This window comes from Crotalus tigris, unplaced genomic scaffold (assembly GCF_016545835.1).
Source record: "Crotalus tigris isolate CLP2741 ecotype Arizona unplaced genomic scaffold, ASM1654583v1 scf7180000017666.379230911805:20528666, whole genome shotgun sequence".
Taxonomy (NCBI): Eukaryota; Metazoa; Chordata; class Lepidosauria; order Squamata; family Viperidae; genus Crotalus; species Crotalus tigris.
The window spans coordinates 12,078,006-12,103,927 of record NW_024096552.1 but is presented as its reverse complement, the minus strand read 5'-3'; the positions used below and the strand labels follow the sequence as shown (position 1 = coordinate 12,103,927).

Sequence of the window (25,922 nt, the reverse complement as noted above, 5' to 3'; positions counted from 1 at the left end):
TTCCTAATTTGAAGACACTTTGCTTTTGTGGGTCCAGGGAAGCAGAACTCTTGCTCATGTACTTATATGGTGTCCTTTTTATCATGTCCCAAGATGTGCTCTGTTCCCTAATCACCTCTAAATTTAAGAATGATACTGATAAATGCTTGCTTTTTAAGAAATTCTAACTCCACATTCATATACCAGGTGACCAAATAGTTTCACTAAGTCATACATTTGCGCAAAACTTTTAATTGGATACATTGTTTTATTGTCTTTTTCCCTGATAACATATCATTGTATTAAATTATCTTTTTTACTGTTTAAGCTGATCAAAAAGTGTAATAAAGATATTTTAGTACTCCCAATTCTTTATTCGAGAGTTCTTACAAATAACGAGCATCTATCTTAATTATACCTTTAGTTGTTTAAAAAGAACAGATCAATGGTTATCAAAAAAATGAACCAATATGGAAAATAATTTGGGAGTTTCAGATGTTTATAATGTATTGGGATCAAACTGAAATCAAGACATGATTAATTGAATGCACTGTATTTTTTTTTAAATTAGGGACAATCTAAGTTCATCTTACAATAATTCAATTGGTTAAAAAACTTGTTTAACAAAGTCTGTGTGATCCTTCTTATTTCTCCCACCTTAAACAAACCAGTCTGTACCCTATAATTTTAAATCTGGGAATTAGCAAATCTCATTTATTTTCCTCATAAATGTAGTAGAATATTTGTTTATTCAGTTTATTTATTCAATTGTGATTGAGATAAACAATTTGATAAATATATACATGAATAAAGGTTTCCTTACAATAGCTATCACCATGGTTCCGATTTTTCTGAATAAATGTCAAGTAGTAATTTAATATTGCGATATACTTGTTACAGAGTTATACAATCAGATTGTATAGAATGGGAAGGAATATCATCTGCAATTTTCATAATAATGTCAATATTTTTCAGCAACATACAACAAGGAAATTGAATAATAACTTTCAGTTACAATAGAAAATGAGTTATTCAAGCCTTAATAAAACAGGTCAGAAAACATTGAACAAGCGTCATTAAAAAAAAACCCCAAATCAAAAGGAACAGAAACTTCTCACCAATATATATCTAAACCGTTCAAGTGATAATCATCAAAGAGTTGTATGTTTTCATAGATTTCATGTCTTATTATTATTATAATTAGTTGCATAGTCAGCCAAATGCTTAGACCAGATTTGGTATTTTTATGCACCCATCAAGTCTTTCCCAAGAATCTCCGACAGCAGATGTTGTTCAATAATATTAAAGGTATTGTCACAGGATGTAAACTGTTCCAAGTAGTCTTTTGCAATTGGCAGATGATGATTTGTCATTGCTGATGGTGTTCATGTGCACTCTAGATGTTTTGGAAGTGCATCCAAGAATAATATTACTATTGATTTTATCTTTGCTTTATTTTGCCGCATCCCTTCTGCTTCTATCTGCAAGTCTTTTATGTTATGATTTTCTCCAGTTCTTTCTATGTTGCTGTCTCCAGGTACTGTAATGTCCACTATCCAGATTTTTTAAATCATTTTCATTAGCAATTGTTAAGCTTGAGGTGGCATTGTAGCATCTTCATTTCCTTTTACTTTTCCTATTTTTGTGGACCTAGCAGCTCTTGCTTGTAGACAAGATTGCAGAAACCCCTAGAGTCGAAAAGAACTGAGAATATTTTGGCTCAGACAAGGCCATCATTGACCACGCTTTAACCCTCTAACATCTAGTTGAAAAATACTCCTTTAAAGCATATTTTAAAACATTGATTTTAAATTTGCTTTTGATCTCATCTCCAGATGCAAATTATGGGACTACTATAATGCTTTGTCAATTGATAAAAGATTGGTTATTCTTACATACAAATTACTGTATATGAAAACTCCCGGATGAAAGTGATGAATGAAAGCCCAAATACACTGCACCAAAGAAACTGCTATTAAGGGGGGAGTGAAGACAAGGGTGTATTTTAGCTTCCCTTATTTTTAATATTGTTATCAATGAACTGAACAGCCCATGTCTTCATTTGCCAAAATTGGGAAATAGACACATGTGATGATGCTGTGCTACTTTGGTGCTGGGATTAGAATGCAGTATTGCAGGCTGACTCTGCCATTGCAGGAGTTCAATCCTGACCAGCTCAAGGTTGAATGAGCATTCCATACTTCCAAGTCAGTAAAATGAGGACCCAGATTTTTGGGGGCAATATGCTGACTCTGTAATCTGATTAGAGAGTTCTATAAAGCACTGTGAAGTAGTAAGTGCTATTGCTATTGCTTTCTCAAACAGATTGGCCTGAAATAGTTGTTCCAATATACTACCTGAACACTGCCAAGAAGAATGCTTAGAAATTAATTATTCTAAAACCAAAGTCATAGTTTTTGCTAAGCACCCTAAGATGGCTGGTCTGGGGACTAAATAATTATCTAATTGAGCAAGTCAAGATCTTTAGCTATCTGATTTATTTTTCCTGAGCTATAGGCATCCACAAATCTCTTACAAATCATTCCTTCCTTTGGAAAGAGTTTGCGTTTTCGAGAACCATCTTTCAAGAACTTCATTGCCTTCTGAACCTGATCTTTTGTCTTGAAGCTGGCCTACTTAAAACTGAAACTTCTGCCTGGATTTTCATCTTCTGCTATTCAATTAAGCTTTCCTTTTTTCCAGTCTATTTGATCCCTTTAATTATGATTGACAGCTTTCAATCTTCCTAAAGCCAGCCAATATATGCTAAATTATAACTTTATGACTTTTCATGGTGAGCCATCACTTTGATGGGCTATTAATGTGCACTAGCTGATCTCAACAAGATGTCACTGATTTAGAGCTGAAAATAGACTACCAAGCTCTATCCAGAAATATCTTCTTGAATCCCTTTGTACAGTTTGTTTAATCAGCTATATATTTCAGTCACATAATGATCCCAAAATTCAGGAGTGCCTTCTCCTTAGCCAGTTTCAATGTCCTCCCAATATCTGTCATTGAAGGAAGACACTAAAAAATCTCCTTCAAATAGAGAGAGTGTGTCCATGCAGTGGAGGAATAATTGAATTGACAAAACATTATTCTGTAATTGCCCTCTTTATGTAGATGATTACCAGAAATCATTTCCATTCTTTATTAAACATTCTGGTCATTCTGATTTGTTATATCTCAAGATGTTATTAACATATCAATCTGATTTTATTTCCTTGACCATAACCAAGTACTGTTCTATAGCCTGCATGGTAGTCCATAGTATTAATTCTAATATTTTTTCAGATATTTTAGACTTATAGCTTTCTTTTTATCTTAATTAATTGTGACTCTTTTGTTTTATTTGCTGGCCCATAGATTGATTTGATTTATAAGCTACTATTTTATTTCACTCTATGGTAATTGTATTGGCATTTGGCTACATACTTTTTACTTTTCTTTTTTCTCATTTTTAATTAAAATGATTTTTACATTCCAACACTGAGGCTTTTATTTTTACCTCCTCAAAAAGAGTTGCTGTTCTTTGGCCACATGAGTCAAAATTACTAAGGCTATGTGATGATTCCACAGGATGGGTTTTCCTTCATCATCACAATTATTTTCCCAGATTATGGTTCAAGATGTAAGAAAATCATCTCTGTTGTTAGCTTATGTTGAGGAGAAGACCGATCAAGGCATTTCCTTCCTTCAGAAAGAAAAGCAGTAAGGTATTATGTTAATTATAATATAGCTTAAGACTTGCCCCTAGTTTTTGAAATAAACATTCAAGATGAAATCTTAAGTACAAATGTTTTATTGACATTGTAAGAAACATTTTACCCCTCATTATAAAATAACTAAATAGTTTTTGAAAACCTTTGAACACCACATTATGACTGTTTAGGTTGATCTAAGGCTCCAAGAATACTAGATCATAAAAGCAAATTTATCATATGAAGACTACTAAGATCTTCTACATTTAATGCTATTCTTACTATATGTAAATGTATTTTACACACTGATTTTTTAAAAAAAGAATACACTTATAAAAGTAAAAAAAGAAAATAAGAAAATACCACCCTAACATACATTTCTATCTTACATATCTGAAGATTGACAAGTTCCCCCTCCCAAAAAAAGATATTCAAATCCTATGTAGATAATGACACATGAATGCCAAAGAGTCACAGGACAGTATTCAGACAGTTTTCTTAAAAGCAGTAAAGGTATTATGGAAAGCAAAGCTCTACAGTTAAAGTTTGGCACTATTTTTTGGTCCCCCAACTTTAAAAAAAAAAAACAGATTAAGAATAAGGCACATCTATTACAGGAAGAGAAACACAGCTTTTTAAGAAAATGAAAAGAGGACATCCAAAAAACAAATAACCAAAGCAAGAAACCAGCATTTTTAAACATAGTACCATATGACAATTTCCTTTTAGTAAGAACAAAAGTCTAAATTGCTGTCTTGATATTTAAGTGCATTAGGTTCCATTCCATTCTGAAAAGTTCTTTCCTATCTGAGTCTAGCTGTATTTCCTTAAAACTCTCAATGATCTCACAAACCTATTTCTTGAGCGCTGCTCTAGATTGACAAGTTAGGCATATCCAAATGTATTTTTTGTTAATTCAAACATACTACTTGTATGTAAGTGACAATATTATATCAGAGAATAAAAGAAAACATTAAAAAACTAACCAATGTATCCAGCAACATTTCATGTAAAACTCAACACTCAGTTTCTGATGACAGAAATTAAATGGATATAGCACTTTTCCCAAATCTGATTATTTCTAGGTATTTTTTCAATATAGTCTGAGTTATTTGGAGAAGGATACTACACTTAGATACATTTGAAGGGCACAAAGTTTGAAAAGACAGATTTATAATAATGTTTACAACATCCAATTAAGATTTCTGCTCTTAAAATTCCTACCAAATTCACAAATAGAACACACTTTCATATCTGGCTGAGCTAGTAATGGTTATTATTTAGGAAACTGCATATACTGTACCATTAGATGCATGCATAGCACTAGGTGATGCATAGCATGAGGTATATAACTAATTATTTGTGTGTTAGATGTGTAATCTAAACCATTCTGAAGAATTAGGTCACACAGAGATTATGCATATAATACATTACTAATATAACACTGGTTCTTAGAATCAACCTAAGTTCTAATGGACTTGGGAATCTTGTGAAAGAGCCTCAGATTTAATATTTTAACAAGCATTTGGGAAGATAAAATTCTCATGACTATTAAGTCTTAGCTGGTGCAGCAGATTTGCAGTAAGCTCCAACTACTCAGTAACTAAAGTCCTTCACCTTGATATTTCCAAAGTCCAGCTTAAGGAACTGAAAAAAATGACCACTCTGTGAAGAGCTTCAATTAAGAAAACATAAAACAAAACATCAGCAATTATCAAGCAGCACTGAGAAGCTTACACCTTGTCTCATCTCAACAGATATGCAAGAAAACATATAATGTGTCTTAAATATGTATTTTACAAAACTGAATCATTGGAATTATAATTCAAAAATTTGTCCTTTCTTTTGTTGTCACTTTAATAAACAAAATTTTAATGGAAATGAAAGCATAAAAATAAATACATCTGTTTTTATATGGCTCTTATGAAAGAACATTTGAATGGTAGGACAAGTAGCTTTTCCTCTCACTTAGTTGCTTTTTCAATAAACAAATATTACTCTGCACAAGAGCTGCAATGGATAAATTTCAATTTTCATGTTCATTTTATATTGTTCTATGACCTATTGTTAAATCCAGAAAGAAATGCAATATTATTTATTTTGTATAAGGACTCAGACTTGATTATTCAGTCCATTGATTTCAATATTTATTTTAAGTAAGACCCAATTTGGACCCAATACATAGTAATAATAAAAATAAATAGAAATATTTACCAGAGTGATATCCACAATCAAGCAGAAACTTTATCCACCAGTATCAGCCAAAACTGTCATCACAATTTTGGGTATACATGTGGTTAAGTATTTTTAAAAGTTACAGCCTATTTGTGGAGTACTGTCATAAAAAAAACATTTTGATTGCTATAATGCAATGGCTGGATTAGAATTCAACTGTCCAGGCCTTACTGGAAATGAATTATATAAAAAAATCCCAACTATCTTATTTGACAGGACTCAATCAAAGGATTCAAGTACATTTCAGTAATATTTCCTGAGTCCTATCCATAAGAAATTGGATACAGAAAACATGATACATGATAATTCTGACACAGTTGACTAACTAAGACGTTATACAGCTGTTTAGTGAAGTCTAACACTTCAAATGCAACAGCACTCTTGGCCCAACAGCAATGGAGGTTTTTGGGAAATATGGACCAATAAAGTCTTCATTAAAACTCCTGAGTTGTGAAACAATCTCCATAACTGAGTTTTCAATCATTTTATTATTTGTCTGAAATACTAGGAAGCAGTCATTGCTCTCACAGAGCATACACACATTACAGTTAAAATACTTACTATAATTATTTTGGAATGTGTAATAAGATTAAAAAAGTAACTAAAATAGCAGTGAGAAATGAGAAGATAAATAAACTGCAAATGCTGAGTAACTCAAGAAATTGGATTATCTGGAGCAATAAAAGAATAACATGAGATATCAAAATATGATAAATTATATGACAAATCTCAAAGAATGGGTAGCATTTTAAATATTTTGGATGCATACATGTATTAATGTAAATCAATGTAAGCACTATCAATTCTGGTCTTATTATATTAACGTTTGAACAGTGAAGGTACTGGAAAATTGCCTATTCTCTTTAAATACATAGACACATCAACTATTGCTATTATTTTCCTTTGATCAGACTGTCTGCTTTTAGTATATTAAATACCATATGTATCAATATACATTCATATTATCAAACTTGATATTTTCAAACTTAAGTATGTAGGCATGGGCCAGTAGTTTGCTGAACAACTAAATGATTTGAAACTCTTATATGAGTCAGGAAACAAGAATAATTGCTGTTTTAACTCTTCATATGTCTCCATGAATGGAGCACTATCAGCGGTTTCAAATATGAGACATTTATAGCACCATTACATTATTCTGAACTCTGGGTTAGTGCTCCAATTGTAAATGAACAGTGATTGAAAGGAATAAAAAGTTTTGAAAGACACTGAATCCTTAGAAATATATAAATCACATGGCAAGAATGTTAACTAATCTTTCTTTAAAAGTGCATATTTTATTTAAGTCTCAGTAAGGAGATTTATAATAGAGGTGAACAGTAACATGTTTATTCTAATAGGTACATCACAATGTATTAAAAAATGTGAGGCTTATTGTTATATCCCAATGGCTAAAAACCTAACTTAATTTTTGATCAGAGCAGGATATCTAATACTTAACTCTCCCCTCTCACCATGTTAACACTTTTATTGGAATAAATTTCAGGTTTAATTTTTGCTGTTTTCTCAGCCTAGACCAATGATTTCTACCTTGGGTTTGAGACAACTTTAGAGTTTCTTGGAAGCTTATTAATAAAGTGTGAGAATAAGCAACAATACGCAGAATTCTCAGAATGGCAATTTGTTCATTGCCTTTGATCTTCTCCCTATAATATAATCCATTACAATCTTAATCGTGCTGTTAGTTTACACATGGCATTGATGAAATCCAACAAAGCAAGCCAACTTTTTGCATGAAAATTCTGAAAAATTCTGCAGCAGGCAAAATGATATAGAAAAGGGATATAGAGCAAAAGAAATAACCACTTAAAGTATTAATTTTCCCCTCCCGTGCCATAAATTAGTTTACTTTGCTTTCAACAATTCTCATCAATGAAATTTATAGTGAGGTGGACAGAATTTCAAATTTCCCCTCAGAAATGTGTCTTAGAAATTGTTTATCTACAGTAAGAGTTATGGCCATAATCATTCAAGACTTCTTTTAGGTATCAATAAATTGCAATATCAGATCTTCCTCAAAAATAAGCTAACATGCACATTACACTTTTACAGTGGTTTGCAATTACAAAAATAAAAAACAAAGTCATATAAAAAATAAAATAATAAAAAAGAAGGGATGGCATGTGTAACAATACTGATTCAAAGCTGAAATGGAAGACAGTTTCTCCCTAGAACACTTTAGGGTTTTTCAGTTCTAATTCCATAAAAGGAATATACTTGAAACACATCTCATTTAGCTGAGATGAGACTGTTACAGTACTTAAGACAAGTAACAACAACAACAACAAAAAATCACATTTAAAATTTTTTCATACCCTAAGTTGTTTAGGTCTATTGCATAATAGCAAGAAACTTGCTTTCTTCTGCAAGTGAGGTCAACAAAGAATTCATGTCCCCAATAGCCATATTGGTTGTACTTATGGGCATAACTGGGAATGTAAGAAATGCTTGGGGAGTGGTAAGACGGGAAGAATTGTGTGATAGATTCTGAATGATACTGGGACTCAGGGCTCCTGAAATTAAACTGGCATGATCACCATCATCTACAATAGCATCAAAATCAATTTGCACACCTTCAAGGCTGCTTATGTCAATGCTGTCAACTGTGCTTGTCACTTGGTTGACCCCTGGGGAGAGAAGCTCTGATGTACTTTCAGTAGCTACCTCTTGTATTAGGTAATTAGCTTCTGAAAGGGAAAAAGTTTCTGCTTTCAGAGCTTGCTGATTAAACCCTGTGGTTTGGTCATATAACTGACCAGAATAATTCTGCACATTGGAGCAGAATTCTTGTAACTGACCTTGAGATTCTACCTTGATACCTGTAACCCTGTGTGACTGGTTTGTATCCATTAGAAGTCCACATTGCCTCACCATGTTATTCCTTAAAGTGTTTTGCCATCTGTCTCCACAGTGGTTGGAATATAGTTGGTAGGTTTTGGCAAGAACTGATGGATGGGTCCCATTCTGAGACAGGAGTTCTTGGCAGCTAGCTTGTGAGGGAACTATAATTTGCTCTATCATTTTATTGGGAGGTCTTGCTTCTTGGCAATGGCTCACTTCATCTTCTGACTGGTTAGAAAGGTGTTCCTCAAAAACTATATTTCTGCTCTGCATCTTGTTAATTGCATTGGCAGACTGCTCATCTGGCATCACATGATAGCCAAACTTTCGCTGACTTCCACTAGTTAACATGAAATGGCTTCTCAGCTTTTCAACTTGATTCATCACATCACAGCCATTGTTCACAGGTTGTCTGCCAAATTTATTACTATATAGCTGTGATTTATTTGAGTGTAAGTGATAAGAACTTGTGTCATTGTTGTTCATGAGTACATTTTGCTCTATACTGCAAGAAACATTGCTGTCTGCAAGATGCTGATAGGCATTTTGTTGGATAATACCATTTCTCTCCAGTGTCTGCTGCAGCTGCTGTTGAATGACCAAGTTATTATAGGGGCCTATGGTTTGAGTTTGCTGTATTAAGGACTGTGGTCTACATTTTAATTTTGATGGAGATAAGTCAGAACTTCCTGAGCTTACTTCATTCCACTGAATTGGTAGGTCATTTTTCTGAGAGTTGCTTGTTGGAGGAGATTGATCAAAGTTGTTGTTGTTTTCCATTGCTGGATTGTGATGTTCTTTGTTGCTGTGTAGCTCATCATTTGGCAATTGGTTGTACAAACCTTGATTCTGAGAATTCAAATACTGGACCACATCATCTGGTAATAGATCTTCATCATTCAAACAACCATCTGCTTCTGTGGTAGCCGCTTCCATAGCCATATTCTCACAAATACTTGGCGGGCCAGAGGAACATAAATTCTGGAACAAACCAACATCTGGGCAAGTGTAATTCTTTAGGCTAAAGTTTTGTTTTTCAAAGTATGGAGGCAAAGCAGGAGGGTTAAAGCTGTTGAGACTGTTAAAACGGTGGATTCTTGGAAAAGACAGGTTATCTGAGAATGGTCTTGCAGGATCACTAGCTCTTCTTGTGCTATTCCCAAGCATATCATGAGGCAATAGATGTCTCCTGTTGTCACTGTTGGCCCCAGTATCACTACATCTTCGAGGAGAATTTAATGGAGGCAAGGGTGACATCCCAGATTCCCTAGATTCACCCAATAGTGCCATTCTTGTTTTCAAGCTCATCCTCTCCATATTAGGAAGTGGTGTTGGTGGAGGTCCACCAATAGCTGCTGCATATTTTGCTTTCAGCCTATATTGTTGTGTAGGAGTAAGACTGAGAAGTCCAGGCAAGCTGTCACATTGGCTAACTTCACTGGATCGTCTTGAAGCATCAGTTGAAATGGGATCATAGGAATCAGCAACACTGAGGTTCTGAAGCTTTCTGTTCCCCTGAGAAGCATCGCTGGATCTACGACTGGAAAAACAAGGTGAAATCCCAGAGGACCTACGACTGCTCATGTAGGCTGAGCTGATTGTGCTAGTACTGCTATCCCTTCTGTTTAGCATGTTCAGTATAGTAATATCTGTTCTTGTGACTTCATTTTTCTTGGTTAAGATAGTCATGTTTCCTCCAATGCTGCAGCTGCTAGTTGACTGAATATCTGAAAAGAATATTGAAAAGAAACTGATCAGGAGAAATGCCCCAAACCCTTTCAGAAATGCTAACATTTTCTGGGAGGCAACTCTCACCTTAGGAGGCAAACTGTATCATAGATAGGGAAATGTCACTAAGGATATCCAATTGCCCCTCCTATTAGTAGGGACAATCTTTAATAAGGATTCTTTGGCCATCTGGATTAGATAGACAAAAACAATTTGAGAAAAATAGTATCTTAAGCATCCATCGCTAAGCCATAGAGGGCTTTAAAGATATTGACCAGCACCCTGAATTGCACATGGAAACACTAGAAATCAAAGCAGTTTTATAACAGTGGTGTAACATGGTAGTGCTGAAACTGGTTTCTATATGGACTGCTGCATTCAGAATGGTTATATACTGTTCAGGAGTCATATATAAAATGTCAGGTACTAAAGACCAGGTCCAAATGTGAAAGTTCAATTAAACTGATTTATTGCTAAAAGCTGATGCACAGGAATCTCCTCAACTAACAGTCCGCAGCTGGTTAAAGTTAAACAAGGATTAACAGCATTTGAGGAAGGTTGGATTTTGTTTGTGGCTTGGTAGGGATTCTAGGCCAATCCGTCCTTTCATTCTGCCCCCAGATTCTGCCATTCCTTCTCCTACACATATCATATTATAAGCACTTAATTTTGCTCTGGACATAATTGCACCTTATTTTTTATGTGGTGTTAACTTATGACAAGATCATTTTTCTTTTGGTAACAAGTAAATCAATCCCACTGAGTATTGCTATGCTTCCACATGTAAGTACAGTATATTAAGAAGAAGCCATCAAGGATGCTTCTCACTGAACTGCAACTGGTCAAAAAAATTGATATTGAAATCTATATATAGCATTCCTTTCTAGCAGCCAATTGATGGTACCTGTCTGTCACATGGAAAAATCTGAATTCAGTATAGTTCTCACCCCCACAAAAAAAAGTTAAAAATGGACACATAAAATGCTGGAAGTCATATGTATCTTGCAGTTGGCCTTTACTGCCCTGTTTCATACAAAGTAAAGAAAATTAAAATTATTCTTTTAGCTCTTTCTCCATATTACAAATATTTTTTTAAAATTGTAGATGATATTTAAATTGGAAATTATGAGAGCAATAAAAATTAAAAAGGATTTAATCAAACTTATATTGATCTACTAATTTAGTCACTTGAATGCAATAAGGTTTGTCTGGCATGATCTGTTTTTGACAAACCCATGTTGGTGTCTGCTTGTTTCTAGGTGTTCCCAGAACTGTTGTTTGATTATCTTTTCCAAGATCTTCCCAGGTACTGACATCAGACTGATTGGTCTATAGTTTTATGGATACATTTTTTTGAAGATTGGAACCTCATTAGCTCTTTTCCAGTCCTCTGGTAGTTTCCGGTGCTTCGGGATTTTTGAAAGATATGGTGAAATGCCTCAGAAATCATGTCTGCCACTCCTTCAGAATCTTGGAATATTATGCATCTGGTCCTGGTGATTCAAATTAGCCTAGACTGATAGGGGTTGTCTTATCTATTTTGCCTTCTTACCTATTTTGATTTATATTCCTAATACTTTTTTATGGTCCTGTTTTTGTTAGGGTTGGAGTAATTTTTCCTTTTTTGTAAAGATAGATCCAAAGGATGAATTAGGCAATTCTGCTTTCTCTCTGCTACCTGTTATTTTCTTCCCATCTTCCTCCATTAGTGGCAGGGCTTTTCAACCAGTGGTATGGGTACCACCTGTGGTACATTGGCACCTGGCAAGTGGTACATGACCATCTTAGAAAAGTGGTAGTGGGGGAGGGGAATGGGCTGAACCAGTGGCAGCACTGCACAAGCCTGAGTGAGAGATGGCTGGAGTTGCAGGGCTGTCAGGGCTCAGCAGAAGCGCCAGGATCAGTGCCGCTTTCAAGCTGATCGGCGCTTCTTTGGGGCTGTCAGTGCTCAGTGGAAGCGCCAAGATCAGTGCCAGGCTCCAGCTGGAAATTGGCACTGATCCTGGTGCTTCTGCTGAGCCCTGAAGAAGCGCCGATCAGCTGGAATGTTGCAGCATCTCCAGGGTCTTGTGATTTACATTCAGATGCTTGGCAACTGATTCATATTTATGACGGTCACAGTGTCCCAGGATCATGTGACCAAAACCTGCTGCAACTACCCAGCAGATGGGGAGAATAAAAACCAAACACCCCCCACCCCTGCTGCCAATCCTCAACAGAAATGCTCACAACAATGAAAACCTTGGATAGGAGGAAGAGCGCTGCCGGGTAGGCAGGCAGATGTCTTGCTCGGCTGTAGCTTAGGGGCGGGGGGCACTTTTTCAGTGCCATTGTAACTTCTTTTTTCCTTTTTTTTTTTTTTTTTGGTCATCAAGTTTTTGACACCTTGCTAGACGACTGGTAGTATTTGGATATTGCCATATCCTAAAAATGGTACAATGGTTGAAAAGCCCTGCATTAGTGGATTGATAGTTTCCTTAATTTTGTTTTGTTTTTTAACATATTGAAAGAAACTTTTTAAAATTATTTTTTACATTTGCTGTAAGTCTTAGTTTATTTTGGGTCTTACCTTTCCTGATTTCATCTTTGCAGATTCAAGCTATTTGCTGAAATTTTGCTTTATTTATGTATCCCTTTCCATTTTTTATACTTGTCCTTTTTGTCTTTCAATTTATCAGAGAGTTCTTTATGCAACCATGGTTTCGTCCGGTCTCTTATTTTTCTTTTTTTTAGTGGTATTGTGCTAGATTGAGCCTTTATAATCTCTGTTTCCAGAGTTTCCTAAGCTTCTTGAGTTGTTTTTCCCTTTAGGATTTTTATCAATGGAATCCTTGCCAAACTCTTTCTATGTTTGTTGAAATCAAACTATGACAAATAACTATATAGGGCAAATTGCTCTGTTTTTATTTAATTTTTTTTCTATTTTAAGATAATATTCCCATTGTTAAGAGGACTTTTTGCAGTGCTAAGTTCAAATATATTATTTTTACTTTCTCTCTTAAAGAATGAAATCTCAAACACCCAGGTGATACATTCAAATAATTATATTAAATAAACACATCTTACCATTTCCTATGAGAGGTGGCAAAGCTGGGGCTTTGGAAGATGACATTGGGTTCAGTCTTGGAAGCACTCCATTGATTTGCTTTAACTTTTCTAGCTTTACTTGTTCCATCCACTTGGTCTCTGTCATATTTCTCCTGGTCTGTAAACCAAGACCTGTGGTTGCTGTAGAAATGGTAGAATCCATGATAGGGGTTTCATCAATAATGCTGAGGTCTCCTACACTACCTCTATTGGTCAGATTAAGCTCGATCCCGTTGTTGGCATAGTTGCTGATGTAGGACTGTTTGCTGCTGCATGAAGACTGACCACCAGGGCTTGGCTGAGATGTCTGTAGGAAAACAAAAGTTGGTGTCAAAGAAAGAATAGTCATTCATATAAATTTTTCCACCTGTCAGGTAAAAACTACTTGAAACACTTCTGAAGAGATTCAACAATACTTTATTGCTAGTCAATTACAGTATGTTAAGTATCTATTTTCCAAATTAAGGATGCTGTTGATTAATAGAAAAATTGTTCTAAAGCCACTGATTTGTAAAACCTAAATAGCAGATTTTTTTTTTAAAAAAATGGGAATTAGCCAGATATATTTTTCACTAGCAAGTACTCCATATATTATTTATAATATCTACAGTAGTACATTGTCATAAGTGTACAGTTTCTCCAGTTTACAATTTTGGAATTGTAACTTGCAGTTTTGTAGTACAGACTATTGTAGTTCGATGGTTTTAGAGAGGGGCAAATAATGTTCAAGAAACCTTATTCCTTCCTCTTACAAAAAGAAAAAAGGAAAAAATTATCTGTGCGAACAATAATCCTTTCTCAGAAAAATAAAACTCACAGAATAATGGATTTCCTGCAAGTTAAGGAATGCTCCAAATTTTTGCAGAAACTTTTAATAAGGACAAGTATTTGTAAGTAAAATATCTGATATTCCTAATGCATTTTTTCTCTTTGCTCCCAGTACCAAAAATTTAAACTTTTCTACACTTCCTTCTTCTCATCAACTTCATTCATCTGATAAAGTGAAAGAAAAGTACTTTTGAAGGTGCCAGAGGATTCGATTCCCATATTTTTGAAGCAAAATAAGACCTGTCTATAAAACTGAATAACATAATTCCAAATATAACTTTGAATTGCTTAATATAAATAATTTGTATATAGCATATTAGCTTTTTTTTTTTTTTTGGCTAACAGTGAGTTCAGAGTTCATTGTATATGCCAAGTCAACATGCTATGGCTGCTTTTCTATAGTCATTTATATGGGAGTTGTATTCTACTGATCTCACTGTTGTCACATAACAAACATCTATACGTTTGTATTTTAAATCAATTCCCCATACATTTAGAGAGAGAGATTTCCTCCATTTTCTGCTCTGAAATGTTTCAGATAATCAAACATTTAGAAAACTATTTCTGCAGCTGTAGATACTAACAGTATCATCTTCATCATCTTTGAAAATTAGAAATGAGAAATTAAGATATTTAGAACTTTAGTTGTCATAGCTTTAGGGATGCAGCATTCAATATTCATACAATCCTTAAGACTAATTTATTTTGGAATAAAATCTGGATTGTCAAATGCTTTAACAATATGACCCCTGCATCATCTGCGATAAGCAAGCAAGAACTTTCAATATTAACTAGTAGCAACATCAAACTATTCTGCCAAATATATTGTGTTATATGCATTTCGTTCAGATTTAAGTAGCATGTTTTAAATTACTTAGTTCAACATGAAATGTCACTGGAATGGCTACAGCTGAATGCTAGTTGAATGAATAAATCTGAGGGTCAGAACTCTCTTCTTATATCTGGAAAATTCTTCACAGCAGTAGCAACTAAAAAATGATCACATATGTACAGGTAAATATCTACATTTCCATATAAAACTGATTTCCACAAGCTAACTGGGTAGCATGCCATTTGTTATGAAATATGTTTTTATAACAGTTGTGAATACAATTAATGAAATGGTTTCAAGTAGCAAGTAAATGAATTTTTAACCGCAATGAAAATAATGTGGAGAAATTAAAATTCCCTCACCTTATTACCCACTGTCCTTAAGAAGATAGAATATGGCATTAAAAGCATTAGGCAGAAGAAACATTGGATTAGTAAAACGAAAGTAGTAAGACATTTGATTATACAATACACAAACAAATCAATTATTTTAGTGCCAATGTTATATCAAAGTATATTTGATGTTATTCCTGAAATAGTCAATTTTGCCTCTTCACTCTCTAAGCTATTTAGATCCTGGAATATTAACTTTATTAGGAAATATTTTTAGTACACCTTAAATACTTTTAAATTAACATTCAGTCCATCAGGGCCAATTTCTGATTCAGCATCGGATTTGAAGACAAAAAAAAGAGCTTTTCCATATAGGACTGGCCATCCATTCAAGTCAAAATGAGAAAAATATATTTTTCCCACTCTCCATTGATAAGAAAGGCTATCTTAACACAGAACATTATTGTAAGTATCAGAATTTGCATAATAGGATAGGGTGACTTATCATGAAAAATGTTGTGGATAGTTATAGTAGGTATCTAGAGTAGTATGTAATCTACAATTATATATAACTTGATCACGTCTGTCTTTCAAAAACATATTATTTAACAGGGCTAATGGGGACATATTACATCATGAAAGGTTCTATTTCTAATAGAAGTTTTACTCATAAACAAATTAAGACTAATTTCATTCTTACTTATGAGGAAAATATTCCTTTATGATTTTAAATTATATTTGTAATTGACTAGAATTTATAATAAAACTTCATAAAATATTTTTACATTTATATTAGCAATCAATAGTTGCAAAGTACACAATAAATAATGTATCTGTATGGCCACTATTTGATTTTTTTCCCCTTTCCTGTAATATTTGCTTTTCCTAAAATTCCATGGTTTTGCAATGGAATATTGATATAATGGTATCCTCTGAAGCCACAACTTTGGGTTCTTCTATTAATAGATAGAAACTAATTTTAGAATGGCAAGTATATTCTTGGGAAAAGTTCTGTATAATTCCAATAATACTGAGGAGCTTTTCACAAGAAAAAGTCCTACAGGATTGTGAATTAAACAGATAAACTTGTCTGAAAGGTTCAGTGACAGATCTAAATTTCCAAGCCAATGCAATGCATTATCATGCATTATAAATACATTATCATGCATTTACTGGGATACACTTGGTTAGGCTTGATAACAAGGCATTTTGTCAAGAAAGTTGTTATGGAAAATGGTCATTACAATCATTCCAATATAAATAAGCTTTCATAATCTTTGCATCATACATTGTATATTACCACTAATTTTTAACATTTAAATGGTGTTAGAATATTGCAGATACACAAGTCCATTCAAGACTAGACCTCAAATAGCACTCGGTTGTCACTCCCATCACATCTATGACTAGGACAAGCAAATACAAATTTGGGTATACAAATTACATGAAAAGCCATTAAATAGTTTGCTGTTCTCTGTTTGATGAGTTCCTCTGAACTATATAGATTGTACAATACAGTAACTTCCTTATTATTATAAACAGATATTCTGAAAAAAGAACCAAATGTAATCATGCTGTAATAATATTAATGAACAATGTACACTTTCATATCTAAGAAATAAAAAGAAATAGAAGCTTACCACTGGCTTCTCTGACTTAACAGCTTTAACTTCGAGGCATTCTTCACGCATTGAGGTAGTGTTGCTGAGGTCTCTTTGCTCACCAACTACACCTTGAGTCAGGTGGCCTGGTGATCTGCCTTGATCTCTTTGTGGTGGAGGTCTTGGATGGATATCTCCACGTTGCTTCTTAGTGACATGTGCTTCAGGACCATGCACAGTTTTTACATGTTTTCGTAGAGAACTTGGGTCTGTATAGCGCTTTGTGCAGCCTGGTATTTTGCAGACATAGGGTTTCTATAAAGGGAAAAAGTGCTACCATTGGTTTGGGTTTGGGTATACTGCCTTAATTAATTGGATGGAATATTCTGTCCTGCTTCTGAGAATAATAATAACAAGCCAATTACACGAATTGAGCTGAGAGTGACCAAAAGAAGTAATGTGGTAGAATCTCCAGTCATGAGAAAATTTGAACCAGGATTTGATTGTTAAGCTCAAGCACAGTAGTCCTTTTTCACTAATATCTATTTCCCCTTTCAGAAAATTGCTAACGGGCTTTGTATCATTTATATGAACTGGAATAGTAACTTGGCCAATAGGAATATTATTATTCATAGGAACATTTAATATGAAATAGTCTTGATTTTAATATGTTCACTAATATTAAAAAAGAAATGAATTAACACTAGAGATCCTGGATCCCATTTTGTCCTTATTTTATTAGAAACTTTATTCACGGTTGACTTAGGATTCTACCCATATTGTCTTTTTAATATATTAAAAACCAGTCTCCAAACAGAAAAGAAAGAGTTGTGCATCCAAGAAATGCTTGTATAGTATTTGTTACTGCTTCATGTACTTGTTGTGCCAAGAAGACACATAATTTTTATGTGTGTAATCACTAACCAAAAGCAAAAGAAGATGAAAAGTGTGTAATGAGATCAATTATCAGGAGTGATGCACCTGCAGATTATCTACAGTATCAGTGTTTTTTTTTTATAGCAAGCATGGAGTGAGAGAGAGAAGGAACTAATAATCAAATGAATGACTAAATACAGAAGCTATCAGGCACATTTCAGGGTAAATCTGGCTAGCATTGGCTGAGTTAATCAAATGTTTATATTTTTGGCTGAGTTAGAGGTCACTCATAAAAACTTGACAAAATCTTCCTTATAAAACTATCAGAGAGTGCATTGTTTGGGTCTATCTTATGAGTCAAACAGGATTTTATTTGGATGTTGCAGAATTAAAGTTATTCCTTATGTCCCCAAAGAAAACTTGGGTTCTAGAACCAATCACTTTCTTCTGAATCATCATTTTTCTTGAGTTTCATGTCTTTATGTTTTTTTTATATATAGTTGAACTATAAATAAATGTTTTACAATAAATATTTTTGATAGCATTACACTTATGCATTTTTAGAGAATTATACAAACCATATTCTTCTTACCTCATTAGAATGAGTTCTGTTTTGATGTTTGGCACGATCAGATGCATTTGAAAATGCTTTGTTACAACCCTCATGTTCACAAACATATGGTTTCTCTCCAGTGTGAGATCTCAAGTGGGTTTTCAAGTTTTCTAGCCTGGAGTAGGCCTTCATACAGCCTTCAAACTAAGGGCAAAATGTACTATTATATTATTCTAAACATTTTTTTATAGACGGTGAAGTGTGGAAAAAGAAATAAAATAAAATACCCCACATCAAAGGCAGCAGAGCTTTCAAGATCTAGCCATAGCAGCAATATGTTCTAGATTTTCTTCTTCTTTTAAAAAACGATGCTTTTACACAAAAATAATAATTATTTTACATTATAAGGCACTGGCAAGATTGCAAGCCTATGCATGTTTACCAAGTAATAGACAAAAAAAAAAAAAAATGACCATGATCAGTATCTAACCAGTCTAACTATCTCACAAAAAGAGACAGCATGCACAAACTTGGATTTAATTCAGGCCAAGTTTCTAGATATAGTGATTTTAAAAAGGGACTAGTAAAGCCTAATCCTAACCAAGTATCCTCCAGATGTTTGGGGGCTGCAGGTCCCAAAATTTGTAACCATTCTTGACTTTGGAAAGCTCATAAAGTGGAAATTCTTATAACATTCAATATCATAAGATGTGGAGACCACATGTGAAGACTTTAGTAACCTACCCATTTTTTTTTAAAAAAATAGAAGATTAGTTGTAGAAGATTACTTTTCAAAGCTATTAATCCTAATAAGTGGTTGGATTCTTTATATCTTGAATCCAATTACTTAAAACAGGCTATTGTCTTAATACCCTGTTTCATAAAATATCTGCCTGGCTGAAGATGGACTCTGTTGTTATATTTTTGTAGGGCTGATTCATAAAAATGGCATATTCAACATGTTTATAAAGTGTAATTAATTGGAACATATTCTGATTTAAAATTCAAATCTTCATAGAAAAGATGTTCCATTTCTTTCCTGTTTACTCGCTCTATTTTTTTCAAATGGGATAATAGGTTTGGGGCAGATTTATATAATTGCATTACAATACCCATTGTTTCATTTTTAATCCCAGTTCAACTGTGTCCACCTTGAATGACTTTTTGCTTATTGTTCACAGTATGCTCTCTAGCAAATGAAGTCAATGTCATTGACAAATGTAGATAATTTATGAATAAGAAGAAACTCCAACAGTGTACAAACATTACTTTCTGCAGAATATTTTAAGTAAATTTTAATGTGACCAAACTGCATTCAAATAGTAGAAAACAAAGAAGAAAGCAAACCAATAAGCGCCTCCTGGTTTATTATAACAGTGTTTACTTACAGTGCATTTGTGTGGCTTTTCTCCTGTGTGTCTCCTCATATGTACAACTAGCATGTACTGGGCCTTGAATGGTTTCTGCTCTCGAGAACAATCAAGCCATCGACATACAAATTCCTTCTTCTCCCCATGTATGTGATCATTGTTTATATGCTATGTGGATTTAAAAAAAAGTGCTGTTTACTGTATACTCACATTGCACTATTTTACATGCATACAATTATATACCTACATATCTCTGAGGCCAAGAACAAAGGTGAGGGGACTTGAGGTAAAAGTGAGCATAGCAGGGCAGGAGAAGCATGAGATCCTCACCTAACAGCACTATTGTCCTGGCCTAACAACTCAACCTGGACTACTAAAACTTTTGTCCTAAGTGAAGTGATATTTTATCTCATTGCTTAAAGCTGGAAATTACAACACCGATTAGGCCATTACTTCCATATTACATGAGTGTTATTAGTTTTTATGAACATTGGGACAAGGACAAGAAATATGATTCTCTAAATTTTGGTGAACAACTACCTCAAGCATTCTTCATTCTGGCCATGCTACATGGCAGTATTGAGAGCTGTAGTTCAGCAATACTTGGAGAGCCACAAGTTCAGTATCACTTTGCAAGTAATGGGACAAATCTTAATTTAATTTTATATTTCTTCTAACTGACTCAGTATATTATGAACCTTCATGAGCCGCTGTACTGATATGATAAATATCAAATGATAACTGGGAGTGAACAAAGGATTCAAACAAATATTTGATTACTTAGTCCATCTAAATGCAGTATATCATAGTATGCAATAGTTTGCAATGAGCAGGATAATAATTTTTCTACTTACTACAACATTATTTTGCTCCTGTCACACCAATATGAATTGTGGCAATACAATCTCAAGAATGATTTTGAAAAAACGGACAGGAAATTCTAACGCTATCACATAAGAATAGCTATTTTGGTTGGGATAAAATGCCTAGACATTTAAATGAATAAATAAATAACAAGTATGCTTATCAGTATATGCATAGGCCAGGCTTGTATTCTTAAGAATTAAAGTAATGAAAATAACATTAGCATTAAATAATATTTACTTGCCTCCATCTTTCTTTTTATTGGTAAAATGAATTGAGATTCAACAAATGCAAACATTACACTATTTTAATGTAAAATATATTTAAAACCACAAGACCAGGACAAGGTAACCAGATACTTAAAAGTAAAGCAGAAGCACAAATTAATGGCAGACTTGGGTAAATCCATGTATCTTTAGCTATGTAGAAAGCTTACAATCAACCCAAACTGAATACAGTGGTAATTCCACTTTCAGGATGTTTCTATTTGTGAATCTCATTTCCTAGACTGCTGCATAGTAAATTCCAAGAGAATCCTTGAGAGTCTCATTATTAGACTGTAATATCAGCTCAATACCTCTTGTCTTATCTGATACAGAGAAATAAAGGTGGCATTCATTAGTATATGAATTAATTGTATTCCTAATCTCCTAATGATTACCCACATAGCTTTGCAAGAAATTGAAAAAAAAAATTATAGAAAGGAAACCCAAAACAGAATTATTGTGACCCTGTATCTCCAGCTTGCAACCTACAGACCAAATACAGAAGAATGGCATATTAAATAGTATTTAAAGCTGTATAAAACTATGATTCTCTTCCTGTAAAAATCAACCAACCCCCATTTTGGGAATGATAATTTGTGCACCAAGACTTTAGAGCCAATTTCTAAACAGAAACAACAGAATATATATATGTTTTGAATTTATTAGCTGATAATGTTTACATGTGACCTTCCTAAGAAAATGGTTTTCAAAACTCATTGCCATCATCAAATTTAATTAAGTTAATCATAGATAAGTCCAACTGAAAAATGGGAAAAAATTGTCACGCTAATTATTTCATTGATTTCAGTTAGGTTTCTCACAAGTATCTTAATTTAAATGATATTCAATGAAAAACAAATAATAGTAATTTTGAAATGCAATACAATAAAAAACAGCAGGTAATAGATTAAACTAAATTTTGAGCACATGATGTACATCTTATTTCCTTTTTAAATAAATATTTTATTAATTTTGTAATGTTAGGGTTAGGGTTGAGGTTAGGATTAGTTTTTTTTAAAAAAATAACATTTTTAATATTTAGCAAACAGCATATTGTCTGGGTTCATGTATTTAAAAAAACAACAAGAGTTAATTTCTATATTATCATAATTAATATATTGATTAATTGCTCAATAATCTTCTTCTTACTAGTATATATTCAATGTTACATAGTACATATCATGTTCCTTTCTCTCTTACTCGCTTTTCTAGCCATTGATAAAAATTGTCCCATGTTCTAAAGTACACTGGATCTTCTTTCTCTTTTATCTTTAATGTCAATCTGTCCATTTCTGCACAATCTAAAATTTTCTTAATTAGTTCTTCTGTTGGTAAGTTTTCATTTTTTCAATATTGGGCAAATACAATTCTTGCTGCAGTTAATACATATAAAATTAGATATATACAATCTTTCTCGTAGCTGCCTCCTATTAGGCCTAACAGAAACAATTCTGGCTTGAAAGTTATATGTTTTTTACTCATTTTTTTCCAACCACGTGTGTATTTTTGACCAAAATCTTTTAGCTTTAAGGGTATGTCCACCAGATATGATAATAAGTACCTGGTTTTTGTTTACATTTCCAACACTTGTTTGATGTATTTTTGAACATTTTCGCTAATCTCACCGGTGATAGATGTTCTCTGTAAAACATTTTATATAAGTTTTCTTTGTAAGCCACTGCTTTCGTTAATTTAGCATTTCTTTGCCATAATCTTTGCCAGCTTTCTAATTCTATATTATGTCCAAAATTCTTTGCCCATGTTATCATTGCTTCTTTTACTTGTTTCTCTTCCATCTTCAAGTTTAACAAGTATTTATAGATTTTCGTAATCAATTTTTCATCTGTTTTTAGCAGTATCTGGTTTGTGCTTTATAAAATTCTATTCTTTTAGCATCTTTTTCATATCTCGTTTGAATTTGCAAGTATGGCCACCATGATAGATCAATACCTTGTTCTTGTAAATTTCCCTTCATTGTCCAAAATATCTTTACAGGTCACAACTTTCTCGTTTAACTGATTAAATTTGGGTAAGCAAATGCTTTCATTGTTGAAAGCCATCCAGGTATTTTAATATAAATTTTTGCTTTTATTTTTTTCCCATTCTAAAAGAAGTGCATTTCTTACAAAGTGGTTTTGAAAGTATCTATGTATTTTATTCTTCCCATACCACAGAAGTTGTAGGTCATGCCCCTCTAGGTATAATAGTCTTTTACCACTAAGCATTATCTACTCTTTTAGCCATGTTAATAGAGTTGCTTGGTAGTATAGCGTCCAGTCTGGCAAGTCTCCAGGTCCAAGTCCTCCACTTTCTTTCGCTTCTTGTAGCATTTTCAGTCTAATTCTAGCTTTTATTACTTGCCAGATAAATTTCAATATTGTTGTATTTAGTTCATCAAAAAAGGTTTTTCCCAGTCTTATATTTGAAATGTTTGAAATGAAAAGAGTATTTTGGTAAGATATTCATTTTCACTGTTGCTATTCTCCCCAGCACTGAAAGTTGTAAAGTTTTCTATTTTCCAAATCCAATTTTATTTGTTTTAACAATCTTACATACTTGTCTTCTTTTATTATTGCACATCTTATTGTTAAATAAATTCCCAAATATTTAACTTTTTTGACTATTTGAAGGTTTGTTTTTTTGCTAGTTGGTTTTTTTATTTTTCTGTTAAGTTTTTAGTTAGACTTTAGTCTTTTCTCTATTTATTTTCAACCCTGCCACTTCTCCAAATTCTTCTATTTTTTCAATAAACAATTGAACAATTTTTTCAACTGTTTCAAGCAGTTCTTCTAATATGAAAACCAAATGCATGTAGTTTGTATTTTTCATCTTTTATCTCCAATCCTTTAATTTCTATATCTTGCCTGATATTTCTATTCAATACTTTCAGTGTTAATATAAATAATAGTGGAGATAGTGGACATCCCTGTCTTGTGCCTTTTTTAATGTCAAAGTTTTCTGTAAAATCTCCAATTACAATTATTTTACTGTTTGTTTATGATAAATTGTTTTAATTACGTTTGTAAAATTTTCTATCTTGAGGACTACCTGTAGTTGTGGAATTCCTTTTGTTGGATGGTTCTATCTTCTAGAGTCTACTCTAGAGTTGGATCCTGCATATCCGATATTTACATTACGATTCATAACAGTAGCAAAATTACAGTTATAAAGTAGCAACGAAAAGAATTTTATGGTTGGGGGTCACCACAACATAAGGAACTATATTAAAGTGTCGCGGCATTAGGAAGGTTGAGAACCACTGGATTAAAACAAGCAAATCAACTTAGAAGGAGCGGTCGCTGCCTTGGAAATGGAGAAAGCTGAACACTATTTGAGATTTCAGAACATACCCAAAGATTAAAGATCAGAATAATCAGAAGTGATTATTAATCTATTAGCAGAGGCCCTAAAAATTGAAAGATTGGAGATGCAACAAAAAGTGGATAAAATATTTAGAATGAATTTGAGTTACATGAGGAAACACAAATTGCCAGAGAAGTCCATGTAAAATTTATGAAGAAAACAACAAGGAATGAGATATTAAGAAGAGTCAGAAATGACCCATTACAATATAAAGATAAAGAAATAGTAATTCTAAAACAGATTTCCCAAAGAATAAGGGATACTCGAAGACAATATTATTTCCTGACTACAAAGCTGATTGCAAAAGGAGTAAATTTTAGATGGCTGATGCCAAAAGGGATTCTAATCAATTGGAATAATACAAGATACCGAGTGGATTCAGTGTGGAAGACAGAGGATTTTGATGAAAGATATAGAGCATTTCTGGGAGAAAGAACACGATATCAACAAGAGGATGGAAAAAGCCAGAAACAGACAGAACAAACAATAGAGGAAACAATTATACAAGTAGAAGAAGCAAAAGAGAAGATGAATCAAGAAGATGAGGAAACAGTAAGAGAGCAGAGGATTACGAGATCAAGAAGACCTAAATATAAGTAAATCAAAATAGAGAAGGAAAATGGAATCTTTTCAGTGAATGTAAATGGACTGAACTCCCCATCAAAAAGAAAAATAATTTTCAAACAACTACAGAAATTAAACATTGATATAATTTGTTTACAAGAAATACATAAAAAAACATAATAAATTTTTTGGAAAATCCAAAACTTGGAAAACTTTATTACACATCAGCTCAACACAAAAGGAGTAGTTATATATATTAAAGAGACAATAGATTCCAAAATGATTTATATAGATGAAGAAGAAAGAATACTAATGGTAGAAATATTCTAAAATCAAAAACAGATACTTGTGATAGCAATATATGCACCAAATAACAAACAAGAAGAAATTTATCAAAACCTTCACAAAAAATAGTAAAAATGGAATATCAAAATATATGCTTAATTGGGGATTTCAATGCAATAGTAGATGGGACATTAGATTATAAAAGCAGTAAATCAGGGAAACAAGAGGGAAAAAAAATTACCTAAGCCTTTTTTTTAACATGATAGAGGAAATTGGAGAGAAACGAACCCAGGAAAATCACAATATACATTTTATTCTACTAGTCATAAATCTTGTTCTAGAATTGATATGATTTGGATGACGCCTGAATTAAGGGTTAATATGCAGGAAATTGAAATAGAATTAGATACTTGGGCAGATCATAATCCTTTAAAAATTGTGTGGAAAGGAATCCAGAAAAAATTAAGATGGACTTTGAATCAATCTATATTAAAAGAGAAAGAATTCATAGAATTAGCCACAAAAGAAATGGAATTTTTCTTCAAAGAAAATAAAAAAGAAGATACAGCATTACAAAATGTATGGGATACAGCCAA

The 25,922-nt window shown here is 33.2% G+C and overlaps 1 protein-coding gene across 11 annotated transcripts in view; it reads right to left on the bottom strand.

Annotated features, from left to right (window-relative positions):
• Positions 1–235: 235 nt before the first annotated feature.
• GLI3 (GLI family zinc finger 3) overlaps positions 236–25,922 on the bottom strand; it is a 402,298-nt gene continuing 376,611 nt past the window's right edge. For 8 of the 11 annotated variants that reach the window (XM_039336712.1, XM_039336715.1, XM_039336714.1 and 5 more), the window contains 5 exons: positions 20,003–20,152; positions 18,654–18,818; positions 17,225–17,500; positions 13,572–13,899; positions 236–10,504 (listed from right to left, as the gene is read on the bottom strand). In XM_039336712.1, coding sequence (XP_039192646.1) covers positions 8,268–10,504; positions 13,572–13,899; positions 17,225–17,500; positions 18,654–18,818; positions 20,003–20,152 — 3,156 coding nt within the window. In that variant the 3' untranslated portion in view covers positions 236–8,267. The remainder of the gene's footprint in view (positions 10,505–13,571; positions 13,900–17,224; positions 17,501–18,653; positions 18,819–20,002; positions 20,153–25,922) is intronic. The other 3 variants (XM_039336719.1, XR_005555977.1, XM_039336711.1) reach the window with 3 other exon arrangements.